The 23,983-nt window shown below is 33.5% G+C and overlaps 1 protein-coding gene across 9 annotated transcripts in view; it reads left to right on the top strand.

Annotated features, from left to right (window-relative positions):
* The window catches only part of USP15 (ubiquitin specific peptidase 15), a 127,975-nt gene that overhangs the window by 95,479 nt on the left and 8,513 nt on the right, over positions 1–23,983 (top strand). For 5 of the 9 annotated variants that reach the window (XM_045873066.3, XM_045873065.2, XM_054506952.2 and 2 more), the window contains 11 exons: positions 11,142–11,315; positions 13,036–13,194; positions 13,274–13,498; positions 18,274–18,357; positions 18,449–18,543; positions 18,643–18,834; positions 19,736–19,851; positions 20,030–20,302; positions 20,898–20,968; positions 21,311–21,426; positions 22,234–22,383. In XM_045873066.3, the coding sequence (XP_045729022.2) occupies positions 11,142–11,315; positions 13,036–13,194; positions 13,274–13,498; positions 18,274–18,357; positions 18,449–18,543; positions 18,643–18,834; positions 19,736–19,851; positions 20,030–20,302; positions 20,898–20,968; positions 21,311–21,426; positions 22,234–22,383 (1,655 nt within the window). Of the gene's footprint in view, positions 1–4,830; positions 4,977–11,141; positions 11,316–13,035; positions 13,195–13,273; positions 13,499–18,273; positions 18,358–18,448; positions 18,544–18,642; positions 18,835–19,735; positions 19,852–20,029; positions 20,303–20,897; positions 20,969–21,294; positions 21,427–22,233; positions 22,384–23,983 lie in introns of those variants that run through there. The other 4 variants (XM_045873069.3, XR_010411483.1, XR_010411484.1 and 1 more) reach the window with 4 other exon arrangements.

Genomic DNA, 23,983 nt, shown 5'->3' with positions numbered 1-23,983 from the left:
TGAGCCAAAGGCAGTCGCTTAACCAACTGAGCCACCCAGGCGCCCTTCAGTAACTGTTTTTAAAAGAAATTACAAATTTTTTACCAAAATGTTACTAATTGTTTATAAGGAATTTCTTAATAGTAAAATATAACGTATCTTAAGAGTCCTCTTATACTGGGGCGCCTGGGTGGCTCAGTCGTTAAGCGTCTGCCTTCGGCTCAGGTCATGATCCCAGGGTCCTGGGTCATGATCCCAGGGTCCTGGGATCGAGCCCCGCATCAGGCTCCCTGCTCGGCGGGAAGCCTGCTTCTCCCTCTCCCACTCCCCCTGCTTGTGTTCCCTCTCTCACTGTCTCTCTGTCAAATAAATAAAATCTTTAAAAAAAAAAAAAAGAGTCCTCTTATACTCACTGAGTACCATACCTAAAGTGTCTCTGTCATCACGATTATACCACCATCTCCCTGGGAACCTCTGCTGTCTTCTCTGAGACTTGTTCCATTAATCATCATATCATTGTTACAGACTTTTAAATCTACCTCTTCACTGTGTATCTTTTAAGCATATATACATGGTCAAGTCTTTTTTTCTTTAATTGGGGGGGTGGGAAGGAATAGAGTGAAGAGGACTCAACCTTGAAAATTGAAAATAATGGTCTGTGCTTTCTCCCTATTTTTTCATCTTGCATTCAGTAGTCCTCTGAATCATAGCAATAGCAGTTACAAGTATGGATTTTGGAACCTGACTGCTTGGATTCAAATCCTAGTTCTGCTACTTAGTTGTATGATCTTGGATAAGAAACTTCTTAGTTTCTTCATCAGTTAAATGAAGATAAATTGCTTAAGTGCTTGGTAACTAGAAAGCAATATGTCAGTATCAACTGCTGTTACATCATTGCTGTGACCATCATACCACCCCATAGAAATTGCTTTTGAAAAGGTCATTCTTGTTTGCAGGGTTCTTTGTAGCCTCTTTACCTTTGAGAAATTGACACCCACTTTAATTGACAAATCCCAGCCTGTCTCAACCATAATTTTCCCTCCTGAGTTTCCCTTCAGTATGTAACTATTAGATGGACATTTCTGCCTAGATAATACTACACTTAAACTAAATGTGTCTACTAAGACCAAACATATTCCCCCAAGAAACCTGATCCTTTTCTCTCTTATACTCCCTTATAGTTGCAACTATCCACCCACTAACCCAAGTCAAAACCTTGAGACTTATTACCCCAAATCCTCATTCCACTACCTCTTAATGTCACTTATATCCATCTTCTCTTCTACTGTCAGTACACTATTTCAATACTTGAGCATCTTTTATATGAACTATTGAAATATATCTCTAACTCCTATCTTTTTTCCTTTGTTTATCCTCTTCCACTCCATTTAGTACACTAATTCCAGAGTCATTGTTTTAAAATGAAAATATAATTATGTTATCTCTTTGCTTAAAACTTGCTTCCTGTCACCTAGAGGATAAAACCCAAATGGGACCCTACCTACCTCTTTAGCCAAAACTAGAGGTTCTTGGAATTTGTTAAGTTTCAAACTTCTTTGTGTATACTGTTTTCTCTTCCCTGGTTGCTTTTCCCACACCTCCACCTCTCTCCCCTTTCCGCTGTCTCTTTCTTCTGGATAAATACCTATTACACAGTGAGAATCATGAAAGTAGAGATTGTGTTTGGTTTTCTTTTATATCCCCAATGTTTAATATAATGCCAGATAATAATACATTAGAACAGTGTTTCTCACAGTGTGTCTGTGGATGAGATAGCATGGTCAGCAATAAAATAAGCATAGAAATTAAGCGTAAGTGATCTAAAACTTTTCTAGCTGTTTGTCAGAGTAATTTTATATATATTAAATCTCATAATAAAAAAATGGGGCTTTGTTTTTTATATGTCATTTTTTATTTCATTTTTCTAGTGGTTTATTTTTGTATTTTATGAAAGTATCAGTCTGTGATGATTTGGAAATTAAAAAAAAAAAAATTAGTTCTTTCACACAAATGGTTAGAGAAGAACTGCATTAGAAAAGATACCAGAAATGTTTAGAACTTGACCTGTCACAGATTGATATTTCTGAAACTGTCTAAACTCCAAAAGAGCACATTAATTTTAAAAAGAATTATATAGCACATAGTATCTGTCTTTACTTCTTGAAACTGAAGAGTCAGAAACCTACCAATATATATAATAAAGTCCAAGAAATACTGTAGCTTTACGTTCCAGCAATGTAACCAATCTGATAGCTCTCGGATTGGGCTGCCATGTTAATCACAGCTCAGCAGAGAAACCCCTAGTACCATGCAAATAATTTCCTTGAATGATTTCATGGTGAATGATAGGAAAAAGGCCTTTTAGAACATTATTTTTATACTTCTAGAGACTCTTGAAATAATTATCTTCTTAATAAATATTTGGTGAGTGATTAGATAAATTTAAGGTTCTTTTTGATTATGAAAATAATCAGAAAATATAATTCATGCTGTTACATGGTATTTAAACTTCTGTTTCAACTCACCTGAAGTATTTATTGTCCGTTACGGGCCTAATGTAATGAAATGATGCAGAGAAGTATATGACATGGTGGTTTCCCTTAAAGAATGTAAAAAAACAGTTAAACTTTTTAGAAATTTTCTGCTATCCTTTCCTGTATGCCTTCACAGGAGAACTAAAAGATCAATGAATCACACAATTTGTAATACCCATTTATTAAAAAATGTTTCTTTACGGAATATGTGCAAGGTACTAAACCACACATAAAATTTTAAAGAACCACTCTTTTTTCTTAAATCCTTTGTCTTGATTGACTAAAATAGTGGCATTCATTTCATTGTGAGCCAGTTTTGTATTATTAAGGGGTAGAGCAGATACAATACTAAATATTAAAATTGAATTCGTACACTTTAGTTCTTTAAAATAAATATAACTTACATTAAAGTTTATTGTTATTAGAACCATTTGTTTTTAGTTTCCTTCCTATAAACTGAATATTGAACATAAAATCACTCATTAAATAGCCTGTTACTAAAAAAAAAAAAAAAATTTTAGACAATTGCTGTTATATTCTAGTAGTTTGAAAACCTCAAATACATCTGCCTGAAAGTTATAGTATTGTTGTTGGTGTAATCATTATCACAGAAGCTTTCAAATTTATTTATATTGCAGGTAGATCTTCTAATTTCTACTTGTAACATTTAATATGAAAATTAATGGTCTTTACATAATCATAGCTTTTTTAACATTGTAAGATTTACTCACTGTCAGTAACAGGGTAGTCTTTTTAAGAAATTTAGAATTCTCCCTCAGTCCTATAGATGAGAGAGAAAAATAAAAGCATATTTCTTTCCTAGCCAACAAAATGTTTCCCATTAGTTCTCGTCCTTCCCAGAGCTTTCATAATTCTTCATTGAATTTAAGTAGTGTATGATGAAATATCATAGAATTTGAAGGAAAGGGTAACAGCAGGAACTTTAAATGAAATTTAATTTTATTTAGGTCTTAAGTGTAATGCCCAGATTAATGACAGACATTCAAATGTTAGAACAATATCCTTGTCCAATTCAAAACTGCTGCCTTTAGGGGCGCCTGGGTGGCTCAGTCATTAAGCATCTGCCTTCCGCTTGGGTCATGATCCCAGGGTCCTGGGATCAAGCCCCGCAACGGGCTCCCTGCTGGGCGGGAAGCCTGCTTTTCCCTCTCCCACTCCCCTTGCTTGTGTTCCCTCTCTCGCTATGTCTCTGTCAAATAAAAAAACAAAACAAAACAAAAAACAAAAACTGCTGCCTTTGAAACTATTTTATGTAAAATTCCAATATTTTAAGTTGAGTGTATGCCAGTGATCTCTTCTCTGACTAGTTGAAAGGGGAAAAAAACAGTTAAAAGTTTTTTAAGAATAAATGAATTAAAGTTATATCCACTTATTTTCATTATTTTTGTTTTTTAAGATTTTATTTATTTATCTGATAGAGACACAGCAAGAGAGGGAACACAAGCAGGGGGGGTGGGAGAGGGAGAAGCAGGCTTTCCGCCGAACAAGGAGCCCGATGTGGATCTCGGTCCCAGGATCCTGGGATCATGACCCAAGCCGAAGGCAGACGCTTAACGACTGAGCCACCCAGGCTCCCCAAAGTTATATCCACTTATATTTTACTTACCTAAATTTATTTTTTAAAGAAAGCTTGAAAAGAGATTGGAAATGAAAAGCAAAATAGAACAATTGTATTTGCTTTCCCAAAATATGTGGAGAAGCTTTAGAATTGATCTCTCACATGTAATGAGATTTGCCTTTCCTAGGGGAAAAAGTAACAAAAACAAAATACCGACTGTCTTAAAAATATCTCATTTTTAAAATTTACTTGATGAAGGGCGGCCTTATAGTTATACTTCTTCATTGTAAAAGTCTACATCACACTTTTCCTTTCTCATCCACTATTTTTTACAGAACTAGAGCCAGTATCCCAGTATTAACAGAAATCTTCAGAATTATACAGTACCTTTTCAGAATGTTTATACTGTTGTCATGACAAACTGAAAAACAATAGTGTGGCAAATCTGAAAATTCTTATTCCATCTAATCTTAAAATCCAGGAAAAAAGAATATTGGGTTATTCTAAGGTTATTTTAACCATGGATTACTTCAGGTTTTATTTTTAAATCATAAGAAAATAAAATGGTTTCCTCATTTTAGATTGGGTTTTTATTTTTAGTATTGGTTAGTTTGAAGGTTTAGCTACTTTTTTTAAAGGGTTGTGAGTGGCATTACATTTTGATCAGTTACAGAATGAGTTACACAACTCAAAGCTTTAGGTAATCAAAAATTAAGTTTGTTTTCTTTCCTGTTCTAGTTACCGGTTTACTAAAATAGTGAGCATACATGATCACTTGAAAATTGGGCTTCTGGAGCACCTGAACAGAAAGGGAGTGGTTCATATTCAGCATTACAAAAGACAACTTTCTCTTTTTGAAGGGGATTACTTTGGCTATTTTCCAGGTACTGGGGAAATTCCAGATTCATTACAAGTTATTGGGATGGCTATTAATTATTCATTTCCTAAATTATGTTGATTACAGATGAGATTTGGTTATACAGTAGAACTTTATTTCACTTCATCAATTAAAAAAATGATGTAGAAATTTATAGTGAAATACAAAATTGAGACTCTTACATGGGTCACATTTTTTTTCAGAGAACTCTAGAAACATCACTCTTACTGATCACAACATTTAATGGTAGAACTTTTTGAAAATAATGTAAGAGCAATAGGATCTGTACATGTATATAAGGAAAAGTTATGTGCAGAGCATTGTAGCTTTTCCAGCTAATTAAACAATGAAAGAAAACCATAACCTCACATAATAGTACAATTTTAGATGTATGGAAATTTACAACTAGAGAATTTTTCATAGAGAATTATTACTTTATAAAATAGTTGAATGGTATATGCATTCTTTTTAAAAATAGTTCTTCATGGAGGCAGTGGTTAAAGTTCTATATACATCGACCCATATAGCAGAATGTCCACTCAAGACATTTGATTATTTAGAAGAATTCTCTTTGGAATTTTTGTGTCTGGCTCTAGGTTGAAGATTTGGGGAAGAGTCTTTATAAAAATCTATTTCCAAATATTTTTTCTCTACATATCTTTTACTTATAAGGATTTATCTTGATAGTTGGGGGCATTCACAATAGCTGTTTTCCTTCATCAGGAAAGCTTGCCTAGGCATTATTTGGACTTTTATTTTTGAACTTATAGAACTTTCAGATAGGTTATAGTTCTCTAACAGGGTGCAATTCAGATCTCTTTAGTGTTTTCCTACTGCTCTCAATTTCTCTAAGGACTGCTTCTGGTCTTTCTGCCATATAAGTTTTCATTCATTCAACAAACCTTTATTAAGGTATGTGTCAGGCATTGTGGTATAGACCCTGAGGTACAAAAGTGAATTAGACATGGACACTGCTCTCAAGATAAGTGCAGTATAAGTGAGTTCAAGGTATAGAATTAGCTCAGAGGAAGGAATATTATTCTTCCTTGAGGTGCTGAGGGAGATGTAAGAGATGGTGTTTGTAAGAGATGCTGAGATGAGTGTTAAAGAATGAGTAGGAATTTCTTAGAGGGGAAGAATATTCTAAGAAAGGGAGAAGGAGTACATGCTAAGGTTCAATCTTAATACCTTAAACTAAGGGCTAAATATGTCTTAAGACTCCTAATTCAAATTCACATTCAAGAATATTCTTTATTATTTGGAGTTTCCATTTTAAATGCATATATAAGCACAAGTAGAGAACCACAGAGCCACTTTCAGGAACAGATGCTTAGTAGTCACGTCTGCTTACAAAATAATTAACTTGCACATACCCAGGCATTCTCATTCCTCATGGATCAACAATTTTTCATACTTGCTTATATCCTGAACCTTCCAGTTAACCAACTGGTCGTTTTATCACAAAGGCTAATAAACTAATGAATGCCAAAACTAATATATACTAAATATGAAATTTAGTATTTTAATCCTTAGATCTTCAATTGCTCTTGTCAGTTTCACACATTATTAACTTGCCTAGGAATCATAAAAAATATTTAAGTATAGAAATATTTAGCCTTGTTAACAAGTGCATTTTTGCTTGTTCATTATTATATATTTTTACTTACTCTCTTTTACATTAAGAACTGAAACTACTGGTACAGAATCCTTTTCTTCATTCTGATTATTGCTTTACTTTTAACATGGTATTTCACAAAATTCTATCCAATTTTAGGAACAACTATAAGGCACCATTATGATATAAACAAAATGTGGCTTAAGATACGTGGTGCATATCTTATGACATTACCTCATATTTGGACTTCATTTTTTTTTTTTTTGGTGATAGTTGTAAGAGGTAGTTCTCCTTGAAATACTGAAGTGTTGGTGTTTGTCAATGGCAGGGGGTTAAAATCTGAATTAAGAAAGGTGAAGCTCAAAATGGCATGTGACTGGTAGAATGTCACAAAACTCATAAGTAGCCACAGAAATAACATACTAAGACTGTTTATATAATCCCTTTTGTTTTTCTGATAGACTTATATCTATGTTCTCAGATTTTACTAGGAAAAGCCATGTATGTTAGGATGAGTTTTGTTCTGTTTTACAGTTCAAGAATCATTGAGAGTGAGAAATACATCCACGTAGGCACACAACACATGTTGTGTGATTTCAGGTCCATATTATGTCACTCCGTAGTAAAGTATCTTACAGGCTGAAAAGGAAATTCCCTATGTCTACATATGTAAGGCTTTTAATATATATATGTCTTAAGAAAAGAATTGTTTTGGGACAGCCCCAATCAGATAGAAAAGTGATGTTTGTTATAGTAGAGGAATCTTTGAGAGAGATGTTTCAGAACTATGGTTATGGTTGTTTTTATTATTGAACCAGTCAAAATATTTGTTCTTTAAAACATTGTACTTAATGGCAACCAGTCCAAGTGCCCAGTTTTCTTGTAGTTGTCAAAGATGTTTATGTTTCTAAGATAGCCTCATGTTAAAAGATAGAATGAGTTGCATATATTACAACTCAAACTGCATTATGACCAATTTTAAGAAATCCTTCTGCCACAGTGATGGCATGGAATACTGATAACACTTGAGGCATAGAAATATTTTGGTTGTTTGACCTGTATTCTAATTATACCTTGAAATTTGTACTAAAAATTATAAGAAAACTTTTATTATTTTAAGTGGTCTTTATAGTATTTCAAGAATAATATTTTCAAGGTCGGGGAGAAAAGATATTTTCAATATGAGAAAGAAAACTGACATCAGTGTCAGTTTTTAAACTCTTATGATACGTGCATTAGTAGAACACTTAAGCTGTCTTTTGAATTTCTATATTTATATGTGTTTGTATAAATTTTTTAAAAGCAGCTTCTGAGTTTCTTAAAACATTATGTTCTGGTGTACACCTGAAACTAATGTAACATTGTATGTCAACTATACTTATGTTTTTAAAAAATTGTGTTTAACAAATAGAATGCTTTTTTGGGCCATTTAGGACTCAGTGGTTTAAATTTAAATATAAGGGTTATCTCAAAATATATTGGTTATGATACCTTGACTCGTAATATAAGCACTTATCATTAAAACTATTTGTGTATTTTTGTTATTTAGTTTGTAATGTTGAATTATAGTCAACTTGAAAATCACATGTGTCACTTTGAAAATAATCACTGGTCTCTGTGTCAAGGACTTAAAACAAATCCAAGCAGAGACGCACTACAAAGCAGGTAGTGGATTGAATGAAAGTTAAACAAAAGCATGGGAAGGTTGTGGGGTTTTTTTAAGTTACTTATTTATTTTAAGCAAACTCTACACCCAATGTGGGGCTCAAACTCAGGACTCTGAGATTAAGAGTTGCACAAAAGCATGGGAAAGTTTTTAATAGGTTCTGTCCTTCTTTGGCTTAGTATTCAAGTAAAAGTGCTTGAAGAAACTTTTGAGATTATTCATTACCAGCTAATATATTTTTGCCTCATTTAGTAATAATTCATTCAAGAAAAATTTAAGTACTCTGTGCCAAACATTTGAAGGATCAGAGTAAAAAAACCAAGAGGATAAAAACATTTGTTAATATAGGCAAAAACATGTTTTATTAATCATGTGTACATGCTGAGTGCTGAAGATATATATATAATTGATTTTATGGTTCCTGCTCTCATGAAAGTCTCAGTCCATTTAGCAAGACAGACAAACTAAAATTAAAGTTACACTATATTATAAAATAAGTGCTGTAATAAAAGTGAGCATTATGCAATATGGAAACATACAGGAGGAAACACTATAAGGAAATCTAGGAATCCTGAATCTTGATGGTTTAGTAGAAGTTAGTAGGACAAAGAAGGTATGTTTCACATAGATGGAGTGATACTGAAAATTTACAGAGTGAGAGATTGCATGGAGGTCAAGGAACCACAAGTAATTAAATGAGGCTAGGATGGAGTCAAATAAAGGTATTAGCAAAACATAGGCTACCTAGGTAGCAAAAGACAGATTCTTTCAAAAATTTGAGATTTTAATCTGAAATTGCTATTAAAGGATTTATAGCAAGGAAGTGACATAATTAGATAAAAATTTTACAAAGATCACTCTGGATGCTACTGGAAAAGGATTTTCAGTTATATTTGGAAGCTCTTTGCAAGATAAGGATACATGTAAACAATTAAGTGAAAACTTTCAAAAATTATTTGTGTTTGTACAACTTCGTTCTTAGTTTGGTAAAACCATAAATTAGGTTCTTTGTATAATGCTGTTACAGACAGTAGTGGGATATCATATTCTTAGTATAACCCTGAACTGATCAAATACAGGGATTTGAAAAAAAAATACAAGGATTTGAAAACTAATTGTTGGAAATGCTGTCAGACTGCTTCCTCTTTGCCTCATTGACTATATAGTGTTGATCCTATTTGTACTAAATCAGATGATACTGCTAAGTGATGGCATTTAATGTAGCTATGGTGTGTTCTGGGTTGCCTGGCCCTACCTCTAGTCCTGCGTTTATAACTAAAAGAACATATAATGCAAAAGGAAAAGAGAATGAATCTCAAAAGGTGTATAAGATTATGAAAGGTTGAGGTATAAAAGAAGTTCAGAAGTAGGAAAGTATCCTTTCCCAAATTGCCTCCTACACTGTAACTTACCTCTGTCTTCCTGCTCACGTAAAATTTGTTACTGCTGAAAATGGCTTGAAAATTACACTAAGGTCTATGTAGTCTAACCAGACACTTTTAGCTGTTTTTATATTTTCATTGCCTAAGAATTATATAATAACAAATTCCATGATATTATAAATAGTTCTCCCTTTTTGCCTTATGATTGGGGCCAGATTACCAATATGAGCTGTATTATTTTTATTCCATTGAAAATATCAAAATAGATATTATAGTTACTTGAGTAAACATAACATATTTGAAACCACAAAATAGAACTTTATAATTTATTTCAAAAAATCGAACATGCCTAATTTTGAAATTTTAGCCAAACAGTACATGGTATATAGACATAGTTTATGGTACCCAACTTAGTGGCATGAACCCAGCAGGCTGAACTTTTCATAGCTACCAAGACTTTAATCCCAGACTATTAATCCAAATGAGTGGTAAGCAAGCTTTGAAAAACCTTGATTTCCATTCATATAAATCCGAGCTCTCATAAGAATGAGTTTTGAATCCTTTACATGCAAGCAACTACCTTCATTTAAGTACTTTGCCAGTTGACTCCCAAGACAAACGTCTTCCTGCAGCAAAAGAAAGTGACCTATATGACCATATGTCTGTCAGTCATTACATATTCTATTTGATGATTCTAGACATCTAATTGATAAAGTAATACTGGATTTATAATTAAGTCAAATTGTATGGTATTATCAACTTAAAATTATTCATCTTGAGATAAAATATTGTGGAAAAACTATATTTCTGCCATCTATTTTATTTTAAATCCTAAATTATTTAATTCTAAATGGAAAAAGAGATGGACAATGAACTTATTCATAGTTTTAATCTTGCCATAAAGGAAAATTGGATTGTTATGGTATTGAAAACTTGATTTAAGAACACACTTACCAGAGTTCACATAACAAAAGTTGGTTTCCTCAGGCTCAGCTAATCTGTACTGTCCCTTCTAAAAATGGTTGACCAAATGGAAAACGTAAAGGCTGCTCTTTCATGATAAGGAATTGACAATGGAAGCAGTAAATACCTCTTTAAAGTTAATTTCTTGCTTGCACTCTATCTCAGTTTTTACCTACTCAGGCTAATTTGCAGGTGCCTGGGATGAGTAGACAATCCATAATTTCTACCAATCAAGTAAAAGAAGGAAAGAAAACTCTGAGCTTCTCTCCCAGTTAACAGGTAGTTTGCTGTGGTTAAAATTAACGCAGATTTTACAGCAACAAATATTAGCATTTTCATTTATTATAAGTAATTGATTTGAAATTTGGGAAATGAATAGTTGAGTGCATCATTTGAGTGTTTATTTGACCAGTTATTTATTAGTTCAAGAGCCCATCATTTAAATTTTTCTCTGTATATTATGGCAAGTCAGTTTGTTTCTCTCTTCATTTTAACATGTTTAATGTGTGGTTACTTTTACTTGAAAATGTGTTTTATTCTTTGCAGTGTTTGAGCAACACACCTCCACTTACTGAATATTTCCTCAATGATAAGTATCAAGAAGAACTGAATTTTGACAATCCTTTAGGAATGAGAGGTGAAATAGCTAAATCTTATGCTGAATTGATCAAACAAATGTGGTCTGGAAAATTTAGCTATGTCACGCCAAGAGCCTTTAAGGTTAGTACAGTAAGTACATTTTCAATAAGGGCTATATCATCCCCAAGAGGACAAAAGTAGGTTCTTTGGGGAAGGAGTGAAAAAAATCATAGCTGTTAAATTGATTTGTGGCCCTCCATAGGGACTCAACACAAATAGATACACAGTACTGTGCTGTTAAATTTCCTGGGTGGGGGATGGGACAGATAATTACTTTAAAATGTCCAAAAAGGTTCTGGGGGATGGGGAGGGAAATAATGAAATATTGGAAAACACTGATATGGTACAAATGACAAGAGATAGCAGAGCATATGCAGGTTGCTTTGGAATACAGTACATATCTGAGAAACCTACATAAATTTTTATTACAAATGTAGAGGCTGGGGCGCCTGGGTGGCTCAGTCGTTAAGCGTCTGCCTTCTGCTCAGGTCATGATCCCGGGGTCCTGGGATCGAGCCCCGCATCGGGCTCCCTGCTCGGTGGGAAGCCTGCTTCTCCCTCTCCCACTCCCTCTGCTTGTGTTCCTTCTCTCGCTGTCTTTCTGTCAAATAAATAAATAAAATCTTTTTAAAAAAAAAAAATGTAAAGCCTAAATTTGGGCATGTCATTGAAGTCTAAGAAACTCAATTTATTTTGAGAGTCGTTGTAAGTTTGAAAAGTTATTGAAATGAAACTAGTCTGCAAAACCAGCACTACGTATTAATTATTTTCAATATAATCCTTAAGCTTTTAAGTTTATTTTTATTCTTACTATTCTATTATTGTGAATAAACTTATTTGTTTATTCTTATTCTTATATGGTTACCTCTTAGGACCAATAAAACCTCAAGTAATTTAGTTTGTCATTCAAATAAGAATTGAGCTGAAATTTAGTTTTATATAGTTAAAAAAGTTTTCCTATTTTTGTAAAAGATTTTTATTTATTTGACACTGAGATAGAGCAGGGGGATAAAGTTTTCCTATTTATTACAGGTGAGTTCTGTTTTAAAGAAAAGCAGTTTTCAGCTATTTTTTAACACAGACAACTTAAATGATACTCATATAGGACATCTAGGCAACATTTTATTAACTATATACTAGTTCTTAAATAAAAAACAAATCAAACCACTACTGCATTTATCTTTAAGTTTCTAAGCTTTGGACAAGCTAATTTAGATAAACTATTTCTCAACCCTTACCCATGATTCCAATTAGTTTTATTTTACTAGATACTATATTAAGATTATATGTAAACAGGCTCTTGATATCTGACTTTTTCTTTCACATTTCTTTTCAGTTTTATAAAAAATAAATAGTACTGCAAAGACTAGGAAAATTATATATGAACACAAACATTCCTGTTATCTCTGAGATTTATCTTCTTTTTACACACAGAAACTAAATGAGAGCTTTGTAATTTTTTCTAGTGACCCAGAAGTATTATTGAATTTTATATTTCCAAATCCTTTGTACAAAACTTTACCATGTTTTCTCCTTGTTCTTTCCTCAGGTCTTTTCTATATTACAGATCAGTTACTTAAAAAATGTTTTTAGATATGTAATTATCTATTTGTATTTATGTATATGTAATTACCGTATCTGCAAATGACTGCAGAAGTGCCACAAGTTGATTTGGGGGTTACAAATAAATGTTAGCAGTTGGTGAATTCACAAAATATGAAATCCGTGAATAATGAGAATCAATTTTTTTTTAATCAGTCTTGTCCCTATAACTGATTTTATAGTTTTGCTTTCCTTACAGACACAAGTAGGACGTTTTGCACCTCAGTTCTCTGGATACCAGCAGCAGGACTGTCAAGAGCTATTAGCTTTCCTGTTAGATGGATTACATGAGGATTTGAATAGAATTAGGAAAAAACCATATATACAATTAAAAGATGCGGATGGAAGGCCAGATAAGGTAAATTTAATGATATTATTGTCACCACTGTTACAATAATGTGATATCTCTGTGTAATATGTGTCTGTTTTTCTTACAGATAGTTGCTGAAGAAGCCTGGGAAAACCATTTAAAAAGAAATGATTCTATCATAGTAGATATATTTCACGGCCTTTTCAAATCAACTTTAGTTTGTCCTGAATGTGCTAAGATTTCTGTAACATTTGATCCTTTTTGTTACTTGACACTTCCATTGCCCATGAAAAAAGAACGCACCTTGGAAGTGTATTTAGTTAGAATGGATCCACTTACCAAACCTATGCAGGTAGGTCATGATTATTTTCTTTGCATTTGTTTCTTTTATAAAAACTTAGTATTGAGACCTTGTGTCTCAAGCACAATTCAGTAGTAAGTTTATTTGTGTAGGAGATTTTATAAGCTAAATACTTTGGAAATTAGTACCAATTTTTAGGGTCTTGAAAAGGTGAGGGATGTGTAAAGTATCATTATTTGTAAAAACAAAATTCTCAAAGGCTTTTTCTTATGAAAGAAAAATGAGAGGTTCAGTTTTACAATGTTAGGATAAATATCAGCTTAACAAAGATTAATAACATTATTTTTCCTATTTTCCAACTTGAACTTTAATGTTAATTATTTTTCTAGTGGCTGTTGGAAGGAAAACTAATACCATACATTTTGATTCATGATTTGATAATGGTATACTTAAATACCTATAATTTTTAGGCATCTTAAGAACTTGGAAGAGAAATAGAAATTTAGTTCAGCTATAGATACTTGCTTCACTAATGTTCTAAGCAAAGCACTGTATTTTCTCCCTTCATTTGTCAATTAATCCTTTTCTGACACTTGAACCACCCTAATAAAAGTAGTTCTTCCTCTTCTACCTTCAGTTCAATTCTGTTATCGCATTTATTAAATTTTATTATGACCTTTGGTTTACTTACCTTCTCTCCACTAGACCATGAGTTCTTTAAGGATAGGGACTTTGTAAATCTTTGTATTTCCAACCCCCATGACTTGTAGTACTACTAAAGCAGAAATATTCAAAAATTATATTCATTGAAATATGTGTTGGGCACCTCGTGAGAGTATAAAGCTGTTTGGCAAACAGAGCAGACATGGTTCCTGCTTTAGAGCACTGTTTACTGAAGATCTTTAGCTTAGAGTTCCAGCCAGATAGTGCAGTTTCTTAGAGCATAGTAGTTATATTAGTCCGCTCAGGCCTGGCATAACAAAATGCCATAAACTGAGTGGCTTTAAACAACAGAAATTTATTTTATCACAATTCTGGAGGCTGGAAGTCTAAGATCAAGAGCACCAGGATGGTTGGTATCTAGTGCAGACTCTCTTCCTGGTTTACAGACAACCTTGTCCTCACTGTATTTAGAGACAGAGCAGAGTGAGAGAGAGCACCTGTATGCACATAAGCTCTCTGGCATCTCCTTATAAGGGCACTAATCTCATCATGAGGACCCCACCTTTTTGATCTCATCTAAACCACCCTAAAGCCCCCTCCACATACCATTACATTGGTGGTTAGAGCTTCAACACATAAATTTTAAGGGGACACAATTCAACCAATAGCAATATCATGAGATCTGTAAGAAAGGTCTGCTTTTGATAATCTTAACATTAATTTAGTGGAAGTGTCTGGGTTTACTGTCAACAAGGACACCATAAATGAAGTGTTCATAATAAAAGTATAGTCCTTTCATTCAAAGTAATTAAAGTCTAGTAAAGACTAGTCATGCACTTAGTAATGCAGATTTTCCCTATTTCTTTTGCTCCTTCTTTATATGTTTCCTTCACGAACTCATTGAACTTGATACCCTCATGTCAGTATTTCATTCAGTAGTACTAAGAATATTGAGCAGGGCCAGGAAAGGCCTGCTTTTATTTTTGGCTGGGGAATATATGTTCACATTTCTAAAATCACACCCTTTAATAAGCATAGACTTGTTAACGTTCTTTTCAATGGAGGGAAACTATAGCAACGCTAAACTACACTCTTACCTGTCTAGTTTGTAAGTTTGTAAATATATGCCAATGAATATAATGGAATGAGAGAGAAGCATAAAACAATAAGTAAAAATTTGTCGCAACAAAAAAATACACTTTTTCTACAGTACATTTGTTAAAGACAGTACTTTCCCATGCTAGTAATACAAAGTAATCTTTATTACATAGGGACAGATTGCACTCAAATTTCACATTAGCCTATAAGGCATGTATTGAATGTTCTCCCATAATTTGGGTTTTAAATTGTTTTTCCAGTAATATCAATTTCATTAGTATACCTCTTTTCTCACTTGGTGGCCAAAACTACCAATTTGTGGAGATTGGAGCCATGGTCAGCACAGAGGAATTGGGCATTTTTTTCCTACTTGGAGACAGTAACAATTCAAATACAAAATAACAGACTCATTAACAGTGTGCTTTAACCAGCTGGAGAGGAAAGGGAAATTAGCTGAGTTAGCCTACTTGATGAGTTTCCCCATCAATGGAGTTGATTTAGGTCATAGTTTATTAGTAATTGTACTGAACACATATTATGTATTGGACTCTCATACCCTGCAAAGTGCTGGAAATACAAAGGTGTTCCTGGTTCTTGTTCCCAAGAAGCTTTTCATACAGTGTGAAAAATGCTGTGACAGGACACTATAGGAGTATACAGAAGGAGTGACATACCCAAACTGCCAATAATGCCCGTGTTGAATCCTGAAGGATGATTAGGTTTAAAGCATGTGAAAGCTGGAAATAAAGGCATTGTAGACCAAGAGAGTGGCATATACAAAGAGCTAAAGGCAAAAGAGGACATGCCCACTTCTGGAAACTATAAGTAGATAATATGGTAAGCAGGAGTGAGCTCATAAAGAAGTTTGCTGCCATGATAGGAAGTTTGGACTTCATCCTAAAAATTAGAGGAGCTATTAAAGGTTATTAAATGAGAGATTATGTGACCAGATTTGTATTCGAGAAAGAAGACCCAGGCTAGTGCAAAGACTGGATTGGAAAAGCTTAGGTCAGATGTACTAAGACCATGTAAGAGAGTTTTGTAGTGATCAGATAACAAATGAAAAGGGCTTGAACTCTTAAGATTAGTGTCAGGATGGCAATTAGAAGAACTAGTTGAATACAAGAAGTAAAAATGTTTAAGAATATTCAAAGATGATGCCAAGCTTATTGGGTTGCAGAACTGAGGAGACGGAGGTGCTCTTTGTTTTAATGGGATATATAGGAAGAAAGGTTTAAGAAGAAACCTTTTTAATATTGGATATGTTGACCTAACATGACCTAAATCTGTGTTTCGTACTGGACATGTTGAGGTGCATGAGGAAAATTTAGGTAGAGCTATCAGTAGGCGTTGAGTTTATGTATCTAGACTGGAGGAGAGATGTCTGTGCTTGAGACAGAAATTGGGCAGTGAGCTCTATTAAAATGATAGTGAATGTCTTAGAAGGATGAGATTCCCTAAGGCTAGGGTGACCCTGTGATGTATCATCTAAACCAGAACTCTTTTAAAAATAAAAGGGGCCATTAGTCATTATACCAGGACTGCAGGCTCATCCAGGACTGACCAAAGCAAACTGGCATATATTGTCACCTGCTGTAAAGAGAGCCTATGCAATCAAGAGGAGGGCAGGCTAAGGGGGTTTGGCGGGGGTGGCACCTGGGTGGCTCAGTCGGTTAAGCCATTAATCATCTGCCTTCTGTTCAGGTCATGATCCCAGGGTCCTGAGGTCGAGTCCCGCATTGGGCTCCTTGCTCAACAAGGAGCCTGCTTTTCCCTCTGTCTGCCGCTCCCCTTGCTTGTGCTCGCTCGCTCTCTGACAAATAAATAAAATCTTAAAAAAAAAAAAAGAAAGGAAGAAAGAAAGAAAAGGTCAAGGGTAAAATTCTAAAGGAATTTGACAATCTTGGTAACTGGTTAAATAAAGAGATGAGGACAAAAGCTAGGGGTGAATGGGAAGTGAGGAAGTTAAGATAGTGTGGACATTACTTTTAACAAGGTTATTTATAAAGCAGGAGAAAGGGAGATGGAGGGAAAGCAATGAAGGACTGGTTTCTTTTTTTTTTTTTTTTTTTTTTTTTTTTGAGAGACTTGTAAATTATTCCATTGCTTATGTAAGAATCAGGACAAAATGGAATAAAGGATGATTGCTGGTTCCCGAGGAAATAGAACAGGATAGGATTCAGAGCAGAGATGCTAGGGTTAGCCTTAGATGGGAAGGGTGACAACTGATTCTCTTTCCATGTGTAGAAAGAACTGGAGAAAAGGATCTTTTAGAAGATTGTTAGAGGACACAAAGTTGGAGATTTTCCTATCCAGTATCCTCCCCCCCGTATTCTGCGGATAGTGAAGGGAGAGGTGGTGAAATAGGAAACCTAAGGAATGGTGAAGATTTTATATAGTTACTGAGACAGAAATGAAGGAAGAAGCAAATAAGGGATGCACAGAATTTCTGGCTAGTTTTGAACAATTGGTTAAGACTTGGGCATTGTGAATTTGTAGCAAACCAGTTTCTAAAGTTGGTCAGTTTTCTCCAGCATATCTGAACAGCTCTAAGAAAGTATAGCAAGAATAATATTGAATAACAAAATAGTTAAAGGTTTTGCAGTGCAGTAGTTGAAGTGATGAATCATGTGGGTTCTGGAGGGAAGGCCATGAAGACGGTAGGAAGTTGGTAAACCACGAAAAAATTGAAAATTAAAAAGAGTAGAGCTCTAAAGGTAAGCCAAGAATGGGAAAGAATGAGATCCCAAGAAAAGTAATTAGTGGTTAGTCAGTAGCCTGATAAAGAGTTTAAGGTATCAGAGGTGGAGCAAGTTTATGACAAGGTGCAAGAAGTGAACTACAGTTGAATGTAAGTGTGGGTCTTTGAATCAAAGAGCCAAGGAACAATTAGTCTGAGATAAATTATCCATATAGACATTGTCAGCCAGGATGATAGTAGGATTGGAGAAAGACACTGTAAACCAAATACCAAGTGAATGTGAGGAAGCAACCAAGAGTTCAGTTTCATCTACCGAGTGTTTTTTCCAAAGTAATAAATGCATTATAATTTTTTTGTTTTTTAGTACAAAGTGGTTGTTCCCAAAATTGGAAACATACTTGATCTTTGTACAGCATTGTCTGCTTTGTCAGGAGTACCTGCAGATAAGGTAAGGTGTTTCTGGGTTTGAAGTATGTAAGTTGGGAGTTTAGTTTTTCAGTGATGTAAAACCAGCTTAATAGAAATTTATTTCCTTTTAGATGATAGTTACTGATATATACAATCATAGATTTCACAGAATATTCGCTATGGATGAAAACCTTAGTAGTATTATGGAACGGGATGATATTTATGTGTAAGTATAAAATTCATTGTGCAAAATAATACTTGGGAAAAATTTCAGAAGAAATAACATAAAAGTTTTCAGAGTTTATGGTCAGTTTTGTCCTTACAGGTTTGAAATTAACATCAATAGGACAGAAGATACAGAGCATGTGATTATTCCTGTTTGCCTAAGAGAAAAATTTAGACACTCAAGTTATACCCACCATACTGGTTCTTCACTTTTTGGTCAACCTTTTCTTATGGCTGTACCACGAAATAATACTGAAGATAAACTCTATAATCTCCTGCTTTTGAAAATGTGGTAAGTGTCAGACAATTCTACATTAACAAAAGGAATGATAGAATAGTTAATAAAAATAAATGTGCAGTATACTATCAGAGTATGATAAGCTTGTATTATCTCAACTTTGTTTAAACAGATAGCAATTTACAAAATCAAATTATAGTTTAATTCATTTTCTTGATCATGTTAAACACATTACTGAGGTAATTGCAAACCCAGAACGCATGAATTCTTTTAGCTGTTTTAAACCAGAAGTTTACGATTGGAAGAAAATAGGAATTTGTCATGTATGCACTCTGAAATTACAACAAATTTCAGGTGCTTCATTTATTTACACACCTTGCTAGCAAGTTCAAGAACTCCTCCTATAATGGTTTTATTTAAAAGGATAAACTTTGATGGTTGATAGTATTTTAAGCCAACCCCTTTTTTGTCATCCTAAAACCTTGATTTGAATTATAATATAATCAGAACTGCCATTTGATCCCTTTTATTTTATCCTTTGTAACTGACATATTTAGTATTCTTTCTTGCATACTTATTTTAATCATTATAGTCCCATAGCCTATACATAAAGATCCCATTATACAGTGATAAGTGATCTTAGTAATAATACATATATCATCTAAATGAGAATATATAATAATTTTAAGTCAAATTATTTGCCACAAACTTTTAACATAGAAAGATGTTAAAACCCTAGAAGTAACAGATCACCTTCTTTCTTTTTATAAAGACAACCAAAACAGAAATGATTAATCACTTGCACTTATGGTACTATTTCGAGTTTAATTTATCCTTCAACTAAATGACCACTATTATTCCATTAAAAAGGTTTTTTTACTGAAAGAATGGAAAACTTTTTTTAAGTTTTTACCTTCATAGAACTAAATTTGTTTGATTTCTGATTTTATTTAAGCCGATATGTCAAAATATCTACTGAAACTGAAGAAACTGAAGGATCCCTACACTGCTGTAAGGACCAAAATATTAATGGGAATGGCCCAAATGGCATACATGAAGAGGGCTCACCAAGTAAGACTTTCCTTTTAAATTATAAAGCCTTTCACTTGGATTATTGCCTCAAAAAAAAAGAAGATGGGGATTAAGGAACTAAAAAATCTCTTCAAGCCTGGGAAAAATAATGTTAATATTAATAACTTTTAAATGTAATATTGGGTTTATTTTAAAGACTTCTAATATCTAAAATTAGGTGAAATGGAAACAGATGAGCCAGATGATGAATCCAGCCAGGATCAAGAACTTCCCTCTGAGAATGAAAACAGTCAGTCTGAAGATTCGGTTGGAGGAGATAATGATTCTGAAAATGGATTATGTACTGAGGAAACTTGTAAAGGTCAACTCACGGGACACAAAAAAAGATTGTTTACATTCCAGTTCAACAATTTAGGCAATACTGATATCAACTACATCAAAGATGATACCAGGCATATAAGATTTGATGAGAGGCAGCTTAGGCTAGATGGTAAGTGTGAAAACTGGCTTGAACACTGAACTTGAGCAAAGCATGTTGTTATTTTAGGTGAAAACTGTGAAATTCAGGGGCGCCTGGGTGGCTCGGTCGTTAAGTGTCTGCCTTCGGCTCAGGTCATGGTCCCAGGGTCCTGGGATCGAGCCCTGCGTTGGGCTCTGTGCTCAGCCTGGAGCCTGCTTCTCCCTCTCCCACTACCCCCTGCTTGTGTTCCCTCTGTCACTGTCTCTCTCTGTCAAATAAATAAATAAAAAATCTTTAAAACAAAACAAACAAATTCAGCAGTCATGAAAAATAACATTCACTTACCTATATAAAATCTATATTTATATCTTAAATGAAAAGTCTTAATTTCTAAGTATACTAAAACACATCACTGCTTATTAAATGGAGGTTAGACTTACGCTTAAGTTACTATCTTTTTTTTTAACTCCTTAAATTTTTAATGGCTTGGAAACCGCAATTTACCCTGATTACCTAGTGCAAGTAGAAAAGATTGTTTATTCTAGTATATATTTTAACATTAAAATATACTCATTTTAATGAAGGCATATTAAATTTTAAAGAAAAAATATGTTTTCCATCTTAGAAAGATCTTTTCTTGCTTTGGATTGGGATCCTGATTTGAAAAAAAGATATTTTGATGAAAATGCCGCTGAGGTAAGTCATCACTCATTCCGTATCTTTCCCATGTTGATCACAATTTTGTTACACTCTTTTGCTTCTCTACCAAATATGTTTATTTTGCTAGTAAAAAAATGGTTATGTACTAGAAAAGGCTTGTTGGTTTACAAACATGCTTTCTGTTAACAGTTTTAATCATCCATGTAGGTGTGTATATAGAAGTTTTTTTAAAGTGTGGTGTAAATCTCAGCTGAAATAAGCTTTATAATTCTTTTGAGAAAGTTTAGGAGTTTTTCATTACTATTCATAGTAAGATGGTATCACTAAAATGAGTTTTGTTTCATTTGTTCTCTTAACTCAAGAAATACTTCTCTTTAGGATTTTGAAAAACATGAAAGTGTGGAATATAAACCTCCTAAAAAACCCTTTGTGAAATTAAAAGATTGCATTGAGCTTTTTACCACAAAAGAAAAGCTAGGTGCTGAAGATCCCTGGTAAGAGACAAAGTTAAAAAATTACTTCTAATTATTTTTTAAGGATTTATACTGAGGTATGTGATACATCAAGTTTAAAAAGCAGTAACTAAATTCCTTTTGATATTTTAAATAATAAGCATTTCTTTAAGTGATAATAGTCTGTTAAAAGTGATTCAAGGGGCACCTGGGTGGTCAGTGGGTTAAGCATCTGCCTTTAGCCCAGCTCATAGTCCCAGGGTCTTGGGATCGAGCCCTGCATCAGGCTCCCTGCTTGTGCTCTCATCTCTGTTGTATCTCTGTCTCTCTCTCTCAAAGAAATAAATAAAATCTTTAAAAAGAAAAGTGATTCAAATTGTTTAAAAGTATTATTACAATGTTAAGCTTTAATCTCATTACTGTATTCTCTATAGTAGCCATTTTACTATGGATAATTTTAGTTACTTTTCCCAAGAATTTTTTGCTGTGCAGCCGTTTTGATAGAAACATTTTTAGGAAAATCATGTTTTGTGGTGTTATTAATTCCATTAGAGCCCAGAAGTTTTGAGATTTTCTAATACTTATATCTCAACGTAGTTTTGTGTTCTTTTATCTTACTAAAATGTAAATAATCTAGCCTTCATCATTTCTTTGAATACGTATTTACATATTAATTTATAATATTCTAAATCAGTTTGATTTACTGAAGAGAAATATTTATATATATGTCTGGTATATATTAGGCACATAGTAATTGCCCACTGAATAAATGTAAAACTTGCCAAGCATTTTTTTATCTATTATTTTCATTACCTCTAGCAAGCTTTAAATATTTCCCTTTATTTTTAGGTATTGTCCAAATTGTAAAGAACATCAGCAAGCCACAAAGAAACTGGATTTATGGTCCCTGCCTCCAGTACTTGTGGTACATCTCAAGCGATTTTCTTACAGTCGATACATGAGAGACAAACTGGATACTTTAGTTGATTTTCCCATAAAGTAAGTTTTGATTATGCTTTATAAACATTGGGCAACTGTAGGTTCTTATAAACATCAGGTAGCATTGGCTCCAACTTCAGTTTTTGAGTGTATTTGTGAGTAGTTCTAAAAAATTGTAAGGACCAGTAAGAATTTTTATTCCTTTTTAGATATTTTTCAGAGAGCAATGAGAAGATACACCTTTTTAAACAACAGAATAAAAGTAATTCTGTATTACATTATTATATGGGTTCATTGGCACGGTTTATAAATCTAGATATTCTGTGGGATCGTAGTGATTTTATTTTTCCTAGGAATTATTTCATCATTAATCATCAATTATTCCTAAGTATGCTTTTTAAAAAAGACTGAAGTTATATGAAACAGAATAATGTAATTGCTTAAAAGAATGACACAGTAATCAGTCATCCCTGTTGTGTCTACTTCCGTTTATTGCATTGTTCAGAGTACCACATCATTTTTGTAAAAAGTCTGGAGACAGCATCTTTGTAGTCTTTTTTTTTTTTTTTTAATAAAGCTTTCACTAAATTTGGGAGCCTGGGTGGCTCAGATGGTTAAGCATCTGCCTTCAGCTCAGGTCATGATCCCGGGATCCTGGGATCAAGCCCCGCATCGGGCTCCCTGCTCCTTGGGGAGCCTGCTTCTCCCTCTGCCCCTCTCTCTCTCTTTCTGTCTCTCATGAATAAATAAAATCTTTAAAAAAAAAAACTTTCACTAAATTTAATTGAGAATTCGTAAGGACAGAATTGAAATTGTATATTCTCGTTCACATGGTCCAGGAAGGACTTCATCACACAATATTTTGCATCGCACAATAACTTGCTACTCTCCCATTTTGCTAAAAGAACACTGATAGTATTCTTTTATATTTTATATTTGTGTATGAAGTGTTTGATACATTTAATAAGTAGACAACTGCCATAGGCAGGTGTGTGGGATTAGAAGGAAATGGATGTAATATTGAAAACATTCTTTGGATTTCTTATTTCTGATTAGTGTTTACAAAATTAAAAACATTTTGCAGTTTTTTACCAGAAAAAAATGGTAATTTTCTCCTTAACAAAATTATGAGCCACCAAAGTTTTCTCAAGAATATAGCATTTAAAAAAAAGAGGAAGAATATTAACATTTTGACAGTTTAAGTACAAGAAGAACCACAAGTAATGATAAGCTGGAATCTGTGAGAGATATATTTGAGATTTAGAATCATTATTGCTCTTTAATGATGCAAGTCCAAAAAAAACAAATAATGATAAGCTAGAAAATGGTCATGTTCCAGTTTCATGCATGACAGATTACAAACATTTGGTTGCATTTCAAAGAATGTTGCCCACTTGGGGGTATATAGATCGTCAGAACCAGGAAAATGTAGAATAAATGTTGGGGTTTAGATATATCTCTTTATTATAAGATTTCTGTGAAAGCTGTTTTTCGCCATCATTTATTCTTCCTTAAATGCATAATTACTAAAAATGACTTCAAAAATATGAAAAATTAAAAGGGTTCCAATGGCAAATGGTGATGACTCTTTTACTATATACTGAGAGTTAAATGTATTAACATAAAAACATTAATCTGAATAAACAGCAGTCAGTAGACA

Source organism: Mirounga angustirostris, unplaced genomic scaffold (genome assembly GCF_029215605.1).
Source record: "Mirounga angustirostris isolate CCGP_5_RB_7025 unplaced genomic scaffold, mMirAng1.0.hap1 SCAF_5, whole genome shotgun sequence".
NCBI classification, from domain to species: Eukaryota; Metazoa; Chordata; class Mammalia; order Carnivora; family Phocidae; genus Mirounga; species Mirounga angustirostris.
The sequence above is the reverse complement of the archived record's forward strand: the minus strand, read 5'-3'. Positions and strand labels throughout refer to the sequence as shown.